This window comes from Callionymus lyra, chromosome 12 (assembly GCF_982586985.1).
Source record: "Callionymus lyra chromosome 12, fCalLyr1.hap1.1, whole genome shotgun sequence".
In the NCBI taxonomy this organism is placed as follows: Eukaryota; Metazoa; Chordata; class Actinopteri; order Syngnathiformes; family Callionymidae; genus Callionymus; species Callionymus lyra.
In genome coordinates this window covers 9,337,688-9,353,714 of record NC_141829.1, presented here as the reverse complement: position 1 = coordinate 9,353,714, position 16,027 = coordinate 9,337,688, and the positions used below count along the sequence as shown (strand labels likewise).

Here is a 16,027-nt window from a genome sequence, read left to right as displayed (position 1 = left end):
ATTTTGTTTTTAACATTCTAATCAATTAAATTCTGTTTACCTTTTAAAAGATTTTTTTTATTCTCCATGAAACTGATTGTTTTATTATCAATTTTATTTAAATGTTATTTTATACTTTGCTTTTTTTGACAGTTTTGGCTTCACTGCAGGAATTATTTCTCCTCGCTCTTGTTTATTGAAATACATTTATATTGAAAAATGCCTCAAACTTCGCCCTTTTATTTTATTTTTTTAAATGTATGATATTCATATATGGTTTTTTTTGGTTGCTTGATACAATTAATTGAATTATACCTTTATCGTTTCATTATTATCATGTTTTCACTACATTCAAATGAATGCAGGAAGTAACAATGACCTCCTTGGCAGAGGTAATAATTATGAGATTGAGTATTTGGATATTTTGTTGTAAATTTTATTTTAAACTGCTTATTGTTGCCACTTGTCGGACATAAAACTCTCAGGGAACAATGAGTTAAAATTGACACATTTTTGATCTGACTTGGTCAGTTTTTTCCTTTAAATTAAGTGCTTGAAAACAGTTGGATGACGTCTTCTCACATATAAAGACAATACAGGTAAACAGGGAATGTAACTTGTATCCGTATAATGGAGAATAAATTAAAATGACTGTTTTTAATTAAGTATTTCTGATTGTTGTGCAATCCTGACCTCTAGCGGTTAAAAGCATGAAGTGGTAAAACGTTATTAAAAGCCACCAGAAGTGGTTATATTTTCAATTTAATTTAATATCCCAAATATATAACTATTTTCCTTGGAAAATAAATGTTATTTAACTTACCAAATAATAAATAGCGGTACAAAGAAATGAATCAGTCAAGTTTTTTCTTTTTATTTACAATTTCTTTCGGCATTCAAACAAAAAAAAAGGAAAAAGGCGAAAAATATTCACATTAACTCGTGCGCAGGTGTTAAAAAACAGGTTTTAAACATGGGAAAAAAAGGAGGAAAGTTCAAGTCTTCAAGTTTCATTTTGGTTTAAGCGTCAGCTGTGACGTCACCCTCTCGTTCCCCTCTTCTTCCACACGCTGCAGCGCCCCCCAACGGTTGGAAGTCTTACTGCAGTAGCTATTCTAAATAATGTCAACATGTTTCCTTAATCCAGGAATGGCTTTTAATCCCCGCTTGTATTTGTTTAAGAAATTTTACTTTCAAAAGAGTAATTATTTGTTGAAAAACTCGTATTAATATCTGTCATTTCTTAGTTTATTGTGGTTTATACGTTTAAAAAATGTTTTAAAGTCCAACTTTCTATGTAAACTCAATAATAGTGTAAGAAATGTTTGTTTTTTTTCAGATTTGTGTTTTGATTGTTTCAATAAAGGTTTGTGCGACAAATTTTTGTTTTTGTTTGATCCACTTCCAAGTTACTCCGGAGTGTTTTTTTTGCCGTTGGACCTGCTCTTGACAAAAGTGTTGTTGCGCTCCAGGGTCACGGCCCTCCTCCCGGCGCTCTGGCTCAGCTCGCTCAGGTCCACCCCCGAGTCCAAGCTGGTGTCCCGACTCTCCGCCGGCCTCCTCCGCCTCTGCTGCTCCACCGAGTACCGGATCTCGGCGGCGGGCTTCCCCTCCAGCGACACGAACCAGGCCCGGGGCGGCTGCAGGGTCTGGATCTTGGACAGGTCCTCGCCGGCGTGGAGCGAGTGTCTGTTGTCCCGGACCTTGTTGAGAGTCTGAGGGACGGAGGCGGACTCCTGCAGGCCGCCCTGAGCTCGGGACGCGTCCGGCACAGCCAGGCGATCCGCCGGGTTCGCGGGCTGAGTTTCTATGACGGGCAGAGGCCTCGGCGGCGACTGCTGGTCGCCCTGTGGTTCTGATTCTTTGGTTCTGGGGAGGGTGGCCGAGCGGCTCCTGGGCGGCTCCGGCGGCTCCTCCACGTGGTAGAACGCCGAGGCGTGAAGGATCGCGACGGGCTGATTATAAAACAACAAACTCTCCGTCAGAGACGTCGGGACTCTCAGCGGCTCCAGTTTACTGGACGCCATCGGTTTGTCGGGGTTCTGGTCCGGACCGGCACGGTTGACGCCGCCGTCGTCGTTCAGATTCGCCAGGAAGTCGCTGTCGTGGAGGGAGCTGTGTTTGTCTTCCTCTTCGCTCGGCACCGAGACTCCTGAACACACCTGGAACTCCTCGTCTCCACGGGTGGACGTGGACTGGTCTCTCCTGGACGTGGTCGGGATCCGTTTGGGCTTCGTTTCGCTGGAACTTCTGCGAATAAAATTGGAATATTTAGGAAAATGTTTTAGCTCTTAATCCACAAAGAAGTAGAGGTGTAAGAAGATCTTGATACCCTTATACACATATAATGAGATTTTAGTGCACGATACTGTATCAATATTCAACAATGCTATTATAATGTATTCATTATTTCTCTTTCTAAATCGATTTTTATTTTTTTATCTTTACTATAGTTATTTTAGAGTTAACCAGTTACAATTAACATGCAAATATTCACAGCGTTTATTCATTTTTGTGTTGAAATTCTACTTCCAGCCGCTTGATGGCAGCAGTCATCACTTCCTTCGCAGCTAAAGAAAAAATTAGTTCTCGCGATGACTGAGGACGAGAGGATACAATCGACTCCAGCAGATTTTAAAACTGATTTTTGGACATATTTTGGTTTCAAAACAAATAAAAGTTGTTACGACTAAGTCAAGAGTCATGTGGTCTGTAAATTCTGCAACACCAGAGTCAAGTAGTCGACAATACTACACATATATCCTTGTTACTACAGTATCACAATATATTGTATCGTTGTCCCTGTATCGTGATACGTATCCTATCCCCAAACTCTTTGTTTTGAACAACTTTTCTAATGAAACATCATTTTTAAACAGATGGCGCCACCTACTGACCTCTAAACAACATGACACTGTTTCATGAAGCTTCATCAACACATCACTACACAAAAAGTCAGGAGGAAACTCAAGGTGAGTTCAAGGTGCAATGACAATATAAACAAGACATGAAAACGCAAAGAAGAACCGCAAGAGCCAAAATAGAAACCTTTTTTTTTCTAACTCTTCCTCTCCATCTGTTTCTCTTCTTCCTCACAGCCAGCAAAAGACAGTTCACACCAAGTCTGGTTCTGCTCAAGGTTTCTGCCTGTTAAAAGTTTTTTCCTGGCTACTGTTGTAATTCCCTGGAGGTTGTTTTTCTCTTATATTTAGGATATATATGGATATTAACCCTGGCGAGTGTGTTGAAATAACTCAGAAGACCAGAGTGAGACAGAAGTCCAAATAAAAAGTAAACGATTAAGAGTAAAATCTGGGCGTGAAGAGAAGAAACCAAACACAAATTGAGCAAAGAGAAGATTATCGTATTAAGACATGAAAGAAGAAAAATTAACATCGAAAGTGGATTTAAAAAACAACAAATGATTGGATGAGACACTTAAACAGCTCCTCTGGTGGTTTTCCGTCAGCGACTCAAGCGTCTTAAATGTTGAATCAGATTCAAGTTTCACAAGTGCTAATGAGGGATTAATCTGTTTGGAAACGCTGGTGAGAGTGAAAACTTAAGTAATTACGCAGGAAGGAAAAACAAGACTGCAGCCGACGAATGTTTAAAAAGTGAGATTTACCTTTGAAAGGAAAATATTCCGACCAGGAGACAGACCAGGAGGAACAGAATCCCGCCGAGGAGGATCATCAGGAACGAGGAGTAGTTCAGGACAAAGTCGCTGGGGATGACGAGTCCAAAGATGCCTGTGGAGAAAGTACGAGTTCAGACACTTGGAGCAAAAACATTTTCCTTGTAAAAAAAAGCTGCAAATAATCACATTAATAAAACAATAATTTGTAAACTTGAGCAATAAAATCCATGCTAGTTAGCATACGAGCAAAACAATGATTTCGTAAGGTGGGAAGGCAGCCAAGCAACTTCTCAGCAGGGCAGTTTGAAAGGGGTATTATATTTAGAATCCCTTATTTGTCCCGCGAGGGGAAATTCGGTAGTGCTTTTTACAGCCATTCACACATACTGATGGGAGTAGGCTGCACACCTGCGCCAAGTTTGAAAGGGGTATTATATTGGTATACCACGGTATATAACATTAACATTCAAGGAATTTAACTCATACCACAATATACATTTCCAAAGTAAAATCGCTTCTAAATCCATTCATAACCATTGACCCCAATTTTCTTTTTAACTATGCTGTTTACAAAAAATCAACGCAGGTGAAAACATGATCTCCTTGGCAGATGTAATTATAGCAGTAGCTGATGTAAAATTATATTCATAGGTAAATAAGTAAGTAAGTAATTCTTATTTATATAGCGCTTTTCTAGACGCGACGGTATTAGAAGAGAAGCAAGTAATAGCGTCATTTTTACATGTAGCAAAGTAATAAAAGGTATATAATTACATGTTGGTAAAAGTGTTAGTACTAACTTTTTGTAGTAGTAGTTGTAAGTGGTAGTACTGCTGGTTGAAAGATGTAGTTTACGATTAGTAGAAGCAAATATGGCTATATGAGGTTTCATGAAACAACTGAAGAGGTTTCATGATGCATGTCCTCATTCACAAAGGCCACTAGATGGCACTCTCTGCTTTATAATCACTGGTTCTGACAAATTTATTTTCAAAATAAGAGCGCCACCTACTGAGCTCTGAAACCTCCTCAAGAGTTTAACGATACCTCAACGACCGAGTGACAACATTGGTGACTCGAATGGGAAGTCTTGCCTCTAGATGGCGACAAAGGTGCAGCGATCCAGTAGCCCAGCTGAGGAGCCAAGAAGGTCCAGCTGAGCTTCCCGTCCACAGACTCCACCTTCCCCAGACCTCGTCTCATCCACCCGCCTGGAGGAGAAACAATTCAGTTAGAATTGAAGCTTATTTAGGACGTGTCTTTTGTCAAACATCTGGCGATACGATACGTATCACGATACAGCGCCAATGATACAATGTATTGTGATACTGTACTAACGAGGATCATTTTGTAGTATTGTCGAGTACTTGACTCTGGTGTTGTAGTATTTACAGACCACATGACTCTTGACGAAGTAAAAAAGTGAACTGCTTTAATTTGTTTTCAAACCGAAATATGTCATCAGCTTTAAAAGCTGCTGGAGTCATTGTATCCTCTCGTCCTCAGTAATTGCTCAGATGTCATTGTTCCCGTAATTGCAAAGGACATAATGACTGCTGCCACTTAGTGGCTGTAAGTGTAATTGCAACACAAAAATGAACAAACACCCTGAATATGTGCATGTTAATTGTAAATTTAAAAATAAATATAATTATTTGTATTTTATTCACACGTTATTAAACTATAAACCATAAAAAGAACTATGATGAAAACAAAATTTGACTCTAAATGCCAAAGAATAAAAAAACAATCATAAAAAAACATTCTGTATATCATGCACTATCTTGATATTTAAGTGTATTCATATTTTTCTTACACCCCTAGACACAACCTTCTCCTAAAATTAGACCTTGTTTAACTCTTGATAGTAATTTAAGACGTTTAACATTTTAAAGATTTTCATTTATTTTGAAACCAAAATACATCAGCTTTAAAATCTGCTGGAGTCACTGTATCCTCTCATCCTCATTGCGAGGGAATCATTGTTCCTGTAGTTGCAAAGGACTGCTGCCATCTAGTGGCTGTTAGTGTAAGTGCAAAAAATGAATTGTAATTGTGAAAAAAAATCTAATTATTTGTATTTTTACACACTTTATTGAAATGTTACCCATAAAAAGAACTATGATGAAAATAAAACATGACGTTAAAAGCCAAAGAATAAAAAGCAATAATCAAATTATAAAATAAAATAAAAGTGAAAAAATTATATCAGTATCTTGACATTTTTTTACACCCCTTTAAACAATTTTCACCTAAAACTAAACCTTTTTTGACTCTTGATAAAAATATAAGACTTTCATTTGTTTTGAAACCAAAATATGTCCAAACATCTGCTTTGAGCTAAAAAGATAGTGGAGTCTTCTGTATCCTCTCGCCCTCAGTTATTGCCGGTACCTCGCTTTATTTCATTGTTTCTTTATCTGCAGAGGACGTAATGACTGCTGCCATCTAGTTTTAGCCATTCTAGCATGTAAAGTGTAAACTTACATGCACACTAGGCACAACCTTCTCCTAAAACTAGACCTTGTTTGACTCTTGATGCTACTTTAAGACTTGATTCGGCTGCAGCTCCAAGAACGTCTCCCTCCAGATCTAGAAGCCGTCAGAACGCCTCACTCTCAGTGGAGGTTGCGTGACTCTGCGCTCACCCGTGCTGCTGTTATATAACCAGGCGGGAACATCGCTGGACGACTGCAGCCCACAGTTGTCCGGGAGGCCGAGGACGATCCTCACGGCGCCGTTCACGTGCAGCTCCGAGTCCCCGGAGAAGAGCTGGACGCTGACCGCCGCCACCGGCCGGAGCTGGACGCTCACGTAACCTGGAGGGAGGAGGTTCCGTTACGGCGAGCGATCTTTGACCTCTGAACCTGAACGAGTACCTGAGGCGCCGCTCACGATGCCGGAGGTCAGGAGGTTCTCCTGCTCCGACGGGAGTTTGGGGAACGTCAGGAAGGCCTTCAACGAGGTGACGTCGCCGTCGTCCGACATGTTCAGCAGGCGTTTGGGAAACTGGACGACTGGACGCAGAGAGTTTTCTGCAGGCGGAGAGAACGACTTGATGAAGGACTTTGAAAATGTTCTTTAAAGACAATGAAATTGTTTATTTGTTTGTCTCCTCAAGCATGAACTTTATACATTTATGGACAGATTAGAGAGAAATATGAAATATAATGTCAGAAAATGTATGAAAACATATTTAAAAAAAGGAAATTAGAGCAAAGAATTAAAAACAATATAGATATGACTAAAAAAAAGTTGATTTATTATATTTTTAAATATATATGTACAGTATATATTGCACTTTTATACAGTATACTTAAATTTTATATATATATATATATTCATATAAATCATAGTACAAATCAATGTGAAAACGCATTAATATAAGCAAATGCAAAATTTTTAATTATAATTGAAGAAAAACCTGTTTAACATATAGTAAAAAAAACAAACAGAAAAATCTTTTTTAAATAAAAATATTTTCAATAAGAAAATATTATCAGAAAAGACAATTAACCCAAAAACTATTTTCAACAATAACTTTTCAAATAAATTAGACTTATTACCAAAATCTGAAACATTATATAATTAAAGTAAAACATAATTAATATATATATAACAATTTATTTTTAAAAGGCAGTTTTCTGGATAAAAAAAAAAAAGATTCACATATAATGTACATTTTAATATAATTAAACTTAACATATATAAGATGTGTATATATACTATATTTTTAATGAACTTTTCAGAGAAGTATTTTAATAAGCAGTCTTTATAAAATGGAAAAAATATGTAATTTCGTTTTTTTTTATTATTTAAATATTAACCAAAAAATAGATTTTTCAAAGAAACTTTTGTAATATTGAATTACTGAAGGATAATCCTGTTAAATACTGTATATATATAAAAAAAAAATGAAACATTTTTTTCAAAGAAAACTATTTTAAAAGCATCAATATTTGTTTTTAAAAAATCAAGTAGAAATATGTTTTGAATTAAAAAAAGAAGAAATTTATGTTTTTGTACAAAACTGACTTTTAACTGTTCCTGAAAATACAACAACTTACCGGATATTTTGTCAGAGATGAGCAGAGAGTCTTCAAACAGCCAAATGTTTCCTTGTGTCACTCGCAGAAGCGACATCGTCACGGAGGAAAATACTGAGTACAAAGAAAAGAGTAGTTTAACTATTGAGTCCATTATTTCAAACACAAAAAACACTCACTGGGCATCCTGCTGGTCGTGCACGGCAGCAACGTGCACACGTATCCGTCCCTGCTGGCCACCACGGTGACGGGCACGCCGGGCTGGTGCGGCACGTGCAGCAGGACGCCGCCGTCGTCGCCCGTCAGCGTCGCCAACGTCCGGCTGTAGTTGACGTAAACCTCCACCGCTGCCTTGCTCAAGTGCTGCCGACTCAGCATGTCTGTGACCTGGACCTTCAGGTCGAAGGCAGAACCTGAGAGAACAACACAGGATTTAATTATTTCTAAATAGACAGAAATCAATTAAATACATTTCAGGAGATCGGAGAAAATTCAAAAAAAGGATTATTTATCTTTATTTTTATTATTTAAAAAAACGATTTTAATTACTATTTCACTTGACTGTTGTTTCGTGTTTTAAATAATATTCAATATTTTAATGTTTTTAAATGAACATTACAAACAAGGCAGAAATTAACGAAATACATTTCAAAGTATATTTGAAAAAGTATAAATTATGATCAATATTAATTATAAAAACAACAATACCAATGAGTTTTTACAATTGTTTTACTTCACAGTTTAAATAATATTCAAACCGACCAAACTACCTTTTGGACTTTGAATTCAAGAGATTTGCAACTAGTGTGTTTTTTTCGTTTATTTCATTTTATTTTTTTATTTAAAAACTCTTTGCTTTGAGTGGTGGGTGGAGATCTTGCATTTCTAATGGGTTAGAAAAAAAGAAAAGTATAAATAAATATATAAAATAGTAAGAACATATTTTAAATATTAACTTATTAACCGTTAAATACATTATACTTATATTGTTTAATCCTGAAAATGTACGTACAGTTTATATAATCTTAAATTAAAAACAAAGCAAAAAGAAAAACCTAAGTCAAGTAATGTATTTAAAAAGTACAATAAAAGCTAAATATAAAATACAAATACATTTTAACTTCATTTAATAATAATAATATATATTTTTGAATAAACCAGACATTTCAAAAATGTTGATGGTTTTAATTTCTAGAAGATGTGTCTGGACATTGAAAGATGAAACCGAGAGATGCTGGATCTCTTCGTGCCAGATTACAATAATCTGCACATTGTTCTGATGCAAAGAGGTTTATGATGTGGATCATAACAAAACATATGACTTGGACGAAGCGCTATCTCTGCCAAAACGACAATAATGTCCTCATTTAAAAATAGCATTTTGTGTCTACAATAATTTTTATTTAGCGTGAGAATCAATCACCGAGTGATACAGATAATCTGGGTACCACTGGGATATAACTCCGGTTCTATGAGTGCATGCAAGGTGGTCCTGTGAGTCCATGATGCTAACAAGAATACATCGCTAACATAATACGCCTCATAAAGTGACAAGAACGCCTGACGGGGAAAAGTCTGGGAGACGAAAACATGTTGACTCGTCTGAGAGCACCGGCGTAGCACCGGCAGATGGTGAGGCGCCGACTTATCCCTGGTGACCCCCACTACCATCGCAGACCCTCAACCCCCTCACGCTGCTGCCTGCGGTGGAATAAGGCCCTACATTCCTCCCGAGGGCAAGAATAACAGATCTCAGATGAGGACATATTGGAGTGACAGACACCCGAGTGAAGAAGGATGCCGAGTCGTCGTGTCCGTGAAGTCACAAGGAGCCGAGTGAAGATCATGTGATGCTTGAAAAGACTCATTTGTTGAGTTTTAAGTTGATTTTACTCGATTGAAGCATCTTGTCACGAGACAGACATACAGCCTTTTGTTTTCATTTTCACTGAACTCATTCAAAGCTCCCTATACTTTTCTGTACAGCATGGGCATCTTGTATGCCTCCTAGATGTCTCTTTTTTTGAAGTTTTTGAGGCGAGTCCAACTAGTAGGAGGACCTGAGGACCAAGGGCACATCGGAGGGACTGAGTCTCCATTTTTCCACTCACTGCCCGGAACTCTGGTTATTGTGCCTGATGAAAAGGTTCCAGGGTTGAGTCAGTACTTTGGTGACTTAGGCCAGTCTGTCAAACTGAGCCTGAGAAACCTGGGTGTTGTATTTGATAAAGATAATGTCTCTAGTTCAACACTGAAGAAAACTGACCACAATCTGTTTCCTTAAACTCAGAAAAATCTCTAAACTTGAAAATGATCACAACACAATCTGGAGATTTTAATCCATGTGTTTGTGTTGTTTAGACTATTGTAACAGTTTATATTGGTGTCTAAACAAGAAGGATCTGTCTCGCCTGAAGTTAATACAAAACTCTGCAGCGAGAATTCTGAGCTGCTCTAGTAGAAGAACTCGCATTTCAAACTCTTCACTGGCTGCCAGTTTCTTTCCGTATCCATTATAAAATTCTGGTTCTTACTTTCAGATCTATTCATGGTCAGACCTGCCATCAGTGATCTGATCCAGACTTACACCCCAGCTCGGGCTCTGAGGTCTGTGGATCAGAATCTACTGATGGTTCCTGAACAAGCTTCCGGACCAGAGGAGAGAAATCCTTCCAGGCTGTTGCTCCTAAGCTTTGGAACCATCTCTGTGTTTGATGATCTACTGACTCCTTCAAGAAACATCTTAAGACGTTTATATTTGTGCTTTTCCCTGATTTTCTGTTTGTGTTTGTCTTATGTGTCTTGAACTTTTAAAGTATATATTTTAACTGTGTATTGTTTTTGATTGTTAAAGTGCTTTGTAAACCTGGTCTGGAAAGATCTTTACAAATAACCATTACTTACTTACTTACTTACTACAGTGGCATGTTTGGGTCACTAGGAGGAGGCCCTGGGGTCAATCCAGGGCACACTAATGGGACCGAGACTCTACATGTCAGCATTTGTTAAAATTGGTTTTCAGACAAATGTGTTTTTTTTGTTTCTCAATTTTTCAAAGACTTCTCTGCAGACTTGAAATCCAATTTGAGGTTCCAATCATCTTAATTGGAAATATACCGTGAAACAGTGCATACTATTTTTCAAACCTCAACTTCTTAATTGAATCCGACAAACTCTGAGATTGACCATTAACCTTCATTTCCCAGCACAATTTCAACCATCAGGCCAATTTGAATTCTATCAAAAGACAAATGAAGTACAGAAAAGGAAGTAATTACTATGTGAACTACTCTTGTTACTGCCAAGCTCTAGTAGCAACTGGTGAAACGAATGCAGTTCCTAATATTCTTTTTCTATGATAAACAAAGATGAGCCAAAAAAAGCCGTATGAGCACAAACAGCCGCTCAGTCGTGTGATCAAATCTCCATTTAAAGCACAAACATCAGTTGTTTTTCGTGATCTTTCTGCGCCTGCAGGCACGCTTGCAGACATTCTCTCTTGTTTACAGTAGAACAGCTGAGAATGTAGGGTGGGTGGGTGGGCGACCGGACCGGGTGGGGTCCTTGTGACCCTATTCACTTATCAAGCCATACATGACTAATTCATACAACAGCGAGGGAGGGAGAAGCGATCGGGCCTCATCACATGTTGTTCAGTCAGACACTTGGAAGTGTATCCAAGCGTGGGGGGGAGTTATGTCATCCTCACTCGTTCTCCCCCCCACCCTCCTACTTCATGCTGGCTCTCTGAGAGCTCTGACCAAACTCCTCTGCAATCCTGAACAGCCTGTACTTCTTTTTTTGGGACGTTCCATAAAAGGTCCAGTTAATAAACTCAGCACGTCACTTCTTCAAGCAAGAGTTTGGGCTGAGGCTCGCTAGTTAGCTCACCCTGACTGGAAACTTTAGTTCACTACAGCAGGACCTTAAGCATCATTTATGGCTTCATTTTTTAACATTTAGTCCAACAACATCCCTACGTTGACATGTGCCACCAACTGTGCATCAGTTTCTACCTGTATGATGATGTGCCGGTCACAACAATAGCATGTTCAGTTCACTATGATCTCATGTGCGGCTGACTACACTGGCATGTTCAGTTCACTTTGTTGACATGTGCCGCTCAGGACAGTCGCTTTAATAGTTTGATATATTGACATGTGCCACAAACAGCGTATTGGCCTCTTTGTTAAAATGTTCAGTTCAATACATATATTATTTGTGACACTCACTACAGTGGCATGTTCAGTTCACTGCATAGAGATTTAGGTCCCTACATTTATATGTGGCACTTTTTCTACAGTGGCATGTATGGGTCCCTACATTTATATGTGGCACTTTTTCTACAGTGGCATGTATGGGTCCCTACATTTATATGTGGCACTTTTTCTACAGTGGCATGTATGGGTCCCTACATTTATATGTGGCACTTTTTCTACAGTGGCATGTATGGGTCCCTACATTTATATGTGGCACTTTTTCTACAGTGGCATGTATGGGTCCCTACATTTATATGTGGCACTTTTTCTACAGTGGCATGTATGGGTCCCTACATTTATATGTGGCACTTTTTCTACAGTGGCATGTATGGGTCCCTACATTTATATGTGGCACTTACTACTGTGGCATGTATGGGTCCCTACATTTATATGTGGCACTTACTACTGTGGCATGTATGGGTCCCTACATGTATATGTGGCTCTTACTACTGTGGCATGTATGGGTCCCTACATTTATATGTGGCACTTACTACTGTGGCATGTATGGGTCCCTACATTTATATGTGGCACTTACTACTGTGGCATGTATGGGTCCCTACATTTATATGTGGCACTTACTATTGTGGTATGTATGGGTCCCTACATTTATATGTGGCACTTACTACTGTGGCATGTATGGGTCCCTACATTTTTATATGGCACTTACTACTTTGGTATGTATGGTTCCCTACATTTATATGTGGCACTTACTACTGTGGTATGTATGGGTCCCTACATTTATATATGGCACTTACTACTGTGGCATGTATGGGTCCCTACATTTTTATATGGCACTTACTACTTTGGTATGTATGGTACCCTACATTTATATGTGGCACTTACTACTGTGGCATGTATGGTTCCCTACATTTATATGTGGCACTTACTACTGTGGTATGTATGGGTCCCTACATTTATATGTGGCACTTACTACTGTGGCATGTATGGCTCCCTACATTCATATGTGGCACTTACTACTGTGGCATGTATGGGTCCCTACATTTATATGTGGCACTTACTACTGTGGTATGTATGGTTCCCTACATTTATATGTGGCACTTACTATTGTGGCATGTATGGGTCACTACATTTATATGTGGCTCTTACTACTGTGGCATGTATGGGTCCCTACATTTATATGTCATGGCAGTGGCATGAATAAGGCACTTTGTTGATATGTGCCACTGACTACAGTGGCATGTTCACCTCAGTATGTTAATATGTGCCACTGACTACAGTGGCATGTTCACCTCAGTATGTTAATATGTGCCACTAACTACAGTGGCATGTTGAGTTCAATACGTTAATATGTGCCACTAGTAAGGTAAGGTAAGGTAAAACTTTATTGATCCCTCAGGTCTCCTTCGGGAAATTGTTTTTTACCAATAGCCAGCAATTTTTCATAAACAATAAAAAATAATACATAAAAAATAAAATAAGAAGAAGAACATAAAGAGGAAGAACAAGATGACACAATCTAACTCTAAAGATAAAGACAAAGAACATAGGTCAAAGAAAAAACTAAACAAAAAACAAAGACAAAGGATACAAAGACTAACATAGAACAGAACATCCAGATACTCTCACTCCACTCCTGCCTTCGAACTCAGAATTGTACAATTTAATAGCGCGAGGGATGAATGAGTCCCTGAGTCTATTAGTTTTGCACCTGGGTAGGAGCATTTGTGCACTCATTCTGCTTCTCTGCTCACTGATGACAGTGTTCAGAGGATGACTGTCATCATCCATGATGGACAGTAGTTTGTTCAATGATCTCCTCTCAGCAACTGTCACCAGTGAGTCCAGCTTCAACCACAGAGCCAGACCTCCTGATCAACCTGTCCAACCTGTTGACACTCCTCTTGGACACATTTCCACCCCAACACACCACAGCATAGAACATGAACATAGTATATACTTTTGTTAGTATTGTTTTCATTGTTAAAGCGCTTTGTGACCCTGGTCTGGAAAAGCGCTATATAAAGAAATATTACTTACTTACTTACTTACATGTTCAGTTCAGTATGTTGATGTGTGTCACTAACTACAGCGGCATGTTCAGTTTACTTTGTTGTGTCACTAACTACAGTGGCATGTTCAGTTTAGTTTGTTGTGTCACTAACTACAGTGGCATGTTCAGTTTAGTTTGTTGTGTCACTAACTACTGTGACATGTTCAGTTGACTTTGTTGTGTCACTAACTACAGCGGCATGTTCAGTTTACTTCGTTGTGTCACTAACTACAGTGGCATGTTCAGTTTACTTTGTTGTGTCACTAACTACAGTGGCATGTTCAGTTTAGTTTGTTGTGTCACTAACTACAGTGGCATGTTCAGTTTAGTTTGTTGTGTCACTAACTACAGTGGCATGTTCAGTTTACTTTGTTGTGTCACTAACTACAGTGGCATGTTCAGTTTAGTTTGTTGTGTCACTAACTACAGTGGCATGTTCAGTTTAGTTTGTTGTGTCACTAACTACAGTGGCATGTTCAGTTTACTTCGTTGTGTCACTAACTACAGTGGCATGTTCAGTTTACTTTGTTGTATCACTAACTACTGTGACATTTTCAGTTCAGAATGTTGATGTGTGCCACTAACTACTGCGACATGTTTAGTTCACTACATTGAAATGGGTACTTCATTAACAAGTGCCACTCCACCATAGTAGCAGGTATAGGTCAATACAAGAAATTGTGCCATTTACTACAATTCAATTTTATTTAAAGTGTCTTATCATAACAAAGTTATCTCAAGACACTATACAGTTGAAATAAGACTATAGTTGATTAAGGAAAAATAGATCCCAGCAATTCAACAAAGAGCAAGAAGCGAAACACTGTGCAGTGAGCTGTACAGCATTCGTTGTACTTACTAGAGTGGCCAAAATGTGCCACTCTTTATGTTTCATATCTACAACAACATAATGCTGAATTTAAACATTCATCTTTCTAGATTTTAAAGTGTTTTAAACAAATTTGATTTCCCATGTTATACTATGTCTCAATGACTACAAGGTTAGTAAAACTGACTCTAGTTCAATATACAAATACTACTACTACCAGTAGAACACATGCAAACAACTACAACTATCGAGCATCAATACTCCATCCTGGAAATGTCGTTCTTAAAAAATAGACATTACTGCGAACAGAAGGGAAATCCTTCAGAAAAAAAGAGAACATAGTGTGTTATTGATAAACTGGTAGTCATGGCAACTAGCGTTTGTTTCCATTCCAAGAGGCTTCATATCAGCGCCAAGCTCCACACAAAGATGCAACAACACAACTGTGGGTTTTTTCGTCATCTACAATCTTCGTGACGAATGGTGCTGAATATTGTAATGGTCGTTCCTGGTGACAGTTATTAAAGCGTGACGGACAGTATTGTCTCTGGATCATTGTCATTTAATCTGTCTCGTGTTCACAGTGGTGAGCTGGAGGCAGAGGGAATAAACAGATGGAGAAACCGTTAGTCAGGAGCAGCAACAGAACTCAGGATCCAAAACATCAACAGGATCCATAGAAACGAGACTATAATGACATTAAATCAGATTTACAGTGTGTTTGTTGCTTTATGATCTGCTTTAATGTTAGATAATAACTCTTATATAAGATGATGATGATGGTGATGAAGAGTCTGAACCTGATTCGAGCTCATGTCGCCGCGGATCCGGAGGTTCTGGTCGGTTCTGGTCCAGACTGGAGAAGTTTCCATCGGAGACGCGCGGTTCCGAGAGACTGGAGTCCAGGTTCCCCGCGGCGCAGGCGAGCATCGCGCACAAGATCAACATGGTGGTGGGTTTTTTTTGGATCGGAACCACCGAGGACAGGAGTGGATCAGGACAGAGATTCTGACTCCATCTTTCCAGCCACCGATGAACCCAAAACTACTGAAGCTCTTTACAAACTGATCCCTTGACTCCGCCCACTTTTTTTAAAACCTTCTCCCGGAAGTCCCATTGTTGTTCACTGATCCACATCCGTTTGAAATGTATACAAAGAAATAAAATGTAAATACAATTTAATTTAATATGTCCAAACTATTAGAGTACTTCATAACTCGCTATTAAAAATAACAGTTACAAATAATAAGTATTTACTTGTTT

At 38.6% G+C, this 16,027-nt stretch overlaps 1 protein-coding gene across 1 annotated transcript; it reads right to left on the bottom strand.

The window, feature by feature from the left end:
• Positions 1 to 837: 837 nt before the first annotated feature.
• On the bottom strand, positions 838 to 15,811 carry LOC148068186 (protein FAM171B-like). Its single transcript, XM_087804004.1, has 8 exons — positions 15,565 to 15,811; positions 7,845 to 8,078; positions 7,687 to 7,779; positions 6,499 to 6,654; positions 6,268 to 6,438; positions 4,714 to 4,830; positions 3,608 to 3,731; positions 838 to 2,229 (listed from the first exon to the last, which is right to left on the bottom strand). The coding sequence occupies exons 1-8, from the start codon at positions 15,710 to 15,712 to the stop codon at positions 1,389 to 1,391; spliced, it is 1,884 nt and encodes a 627-aa protein (XP_087660130.1). The 5' UTR covers positions 15,713 to 15,811; the 3' UTR covers positions 838 to 1,388.
• Positions 15,812 to 16,027: the final 216 nt, after the last annotated feature.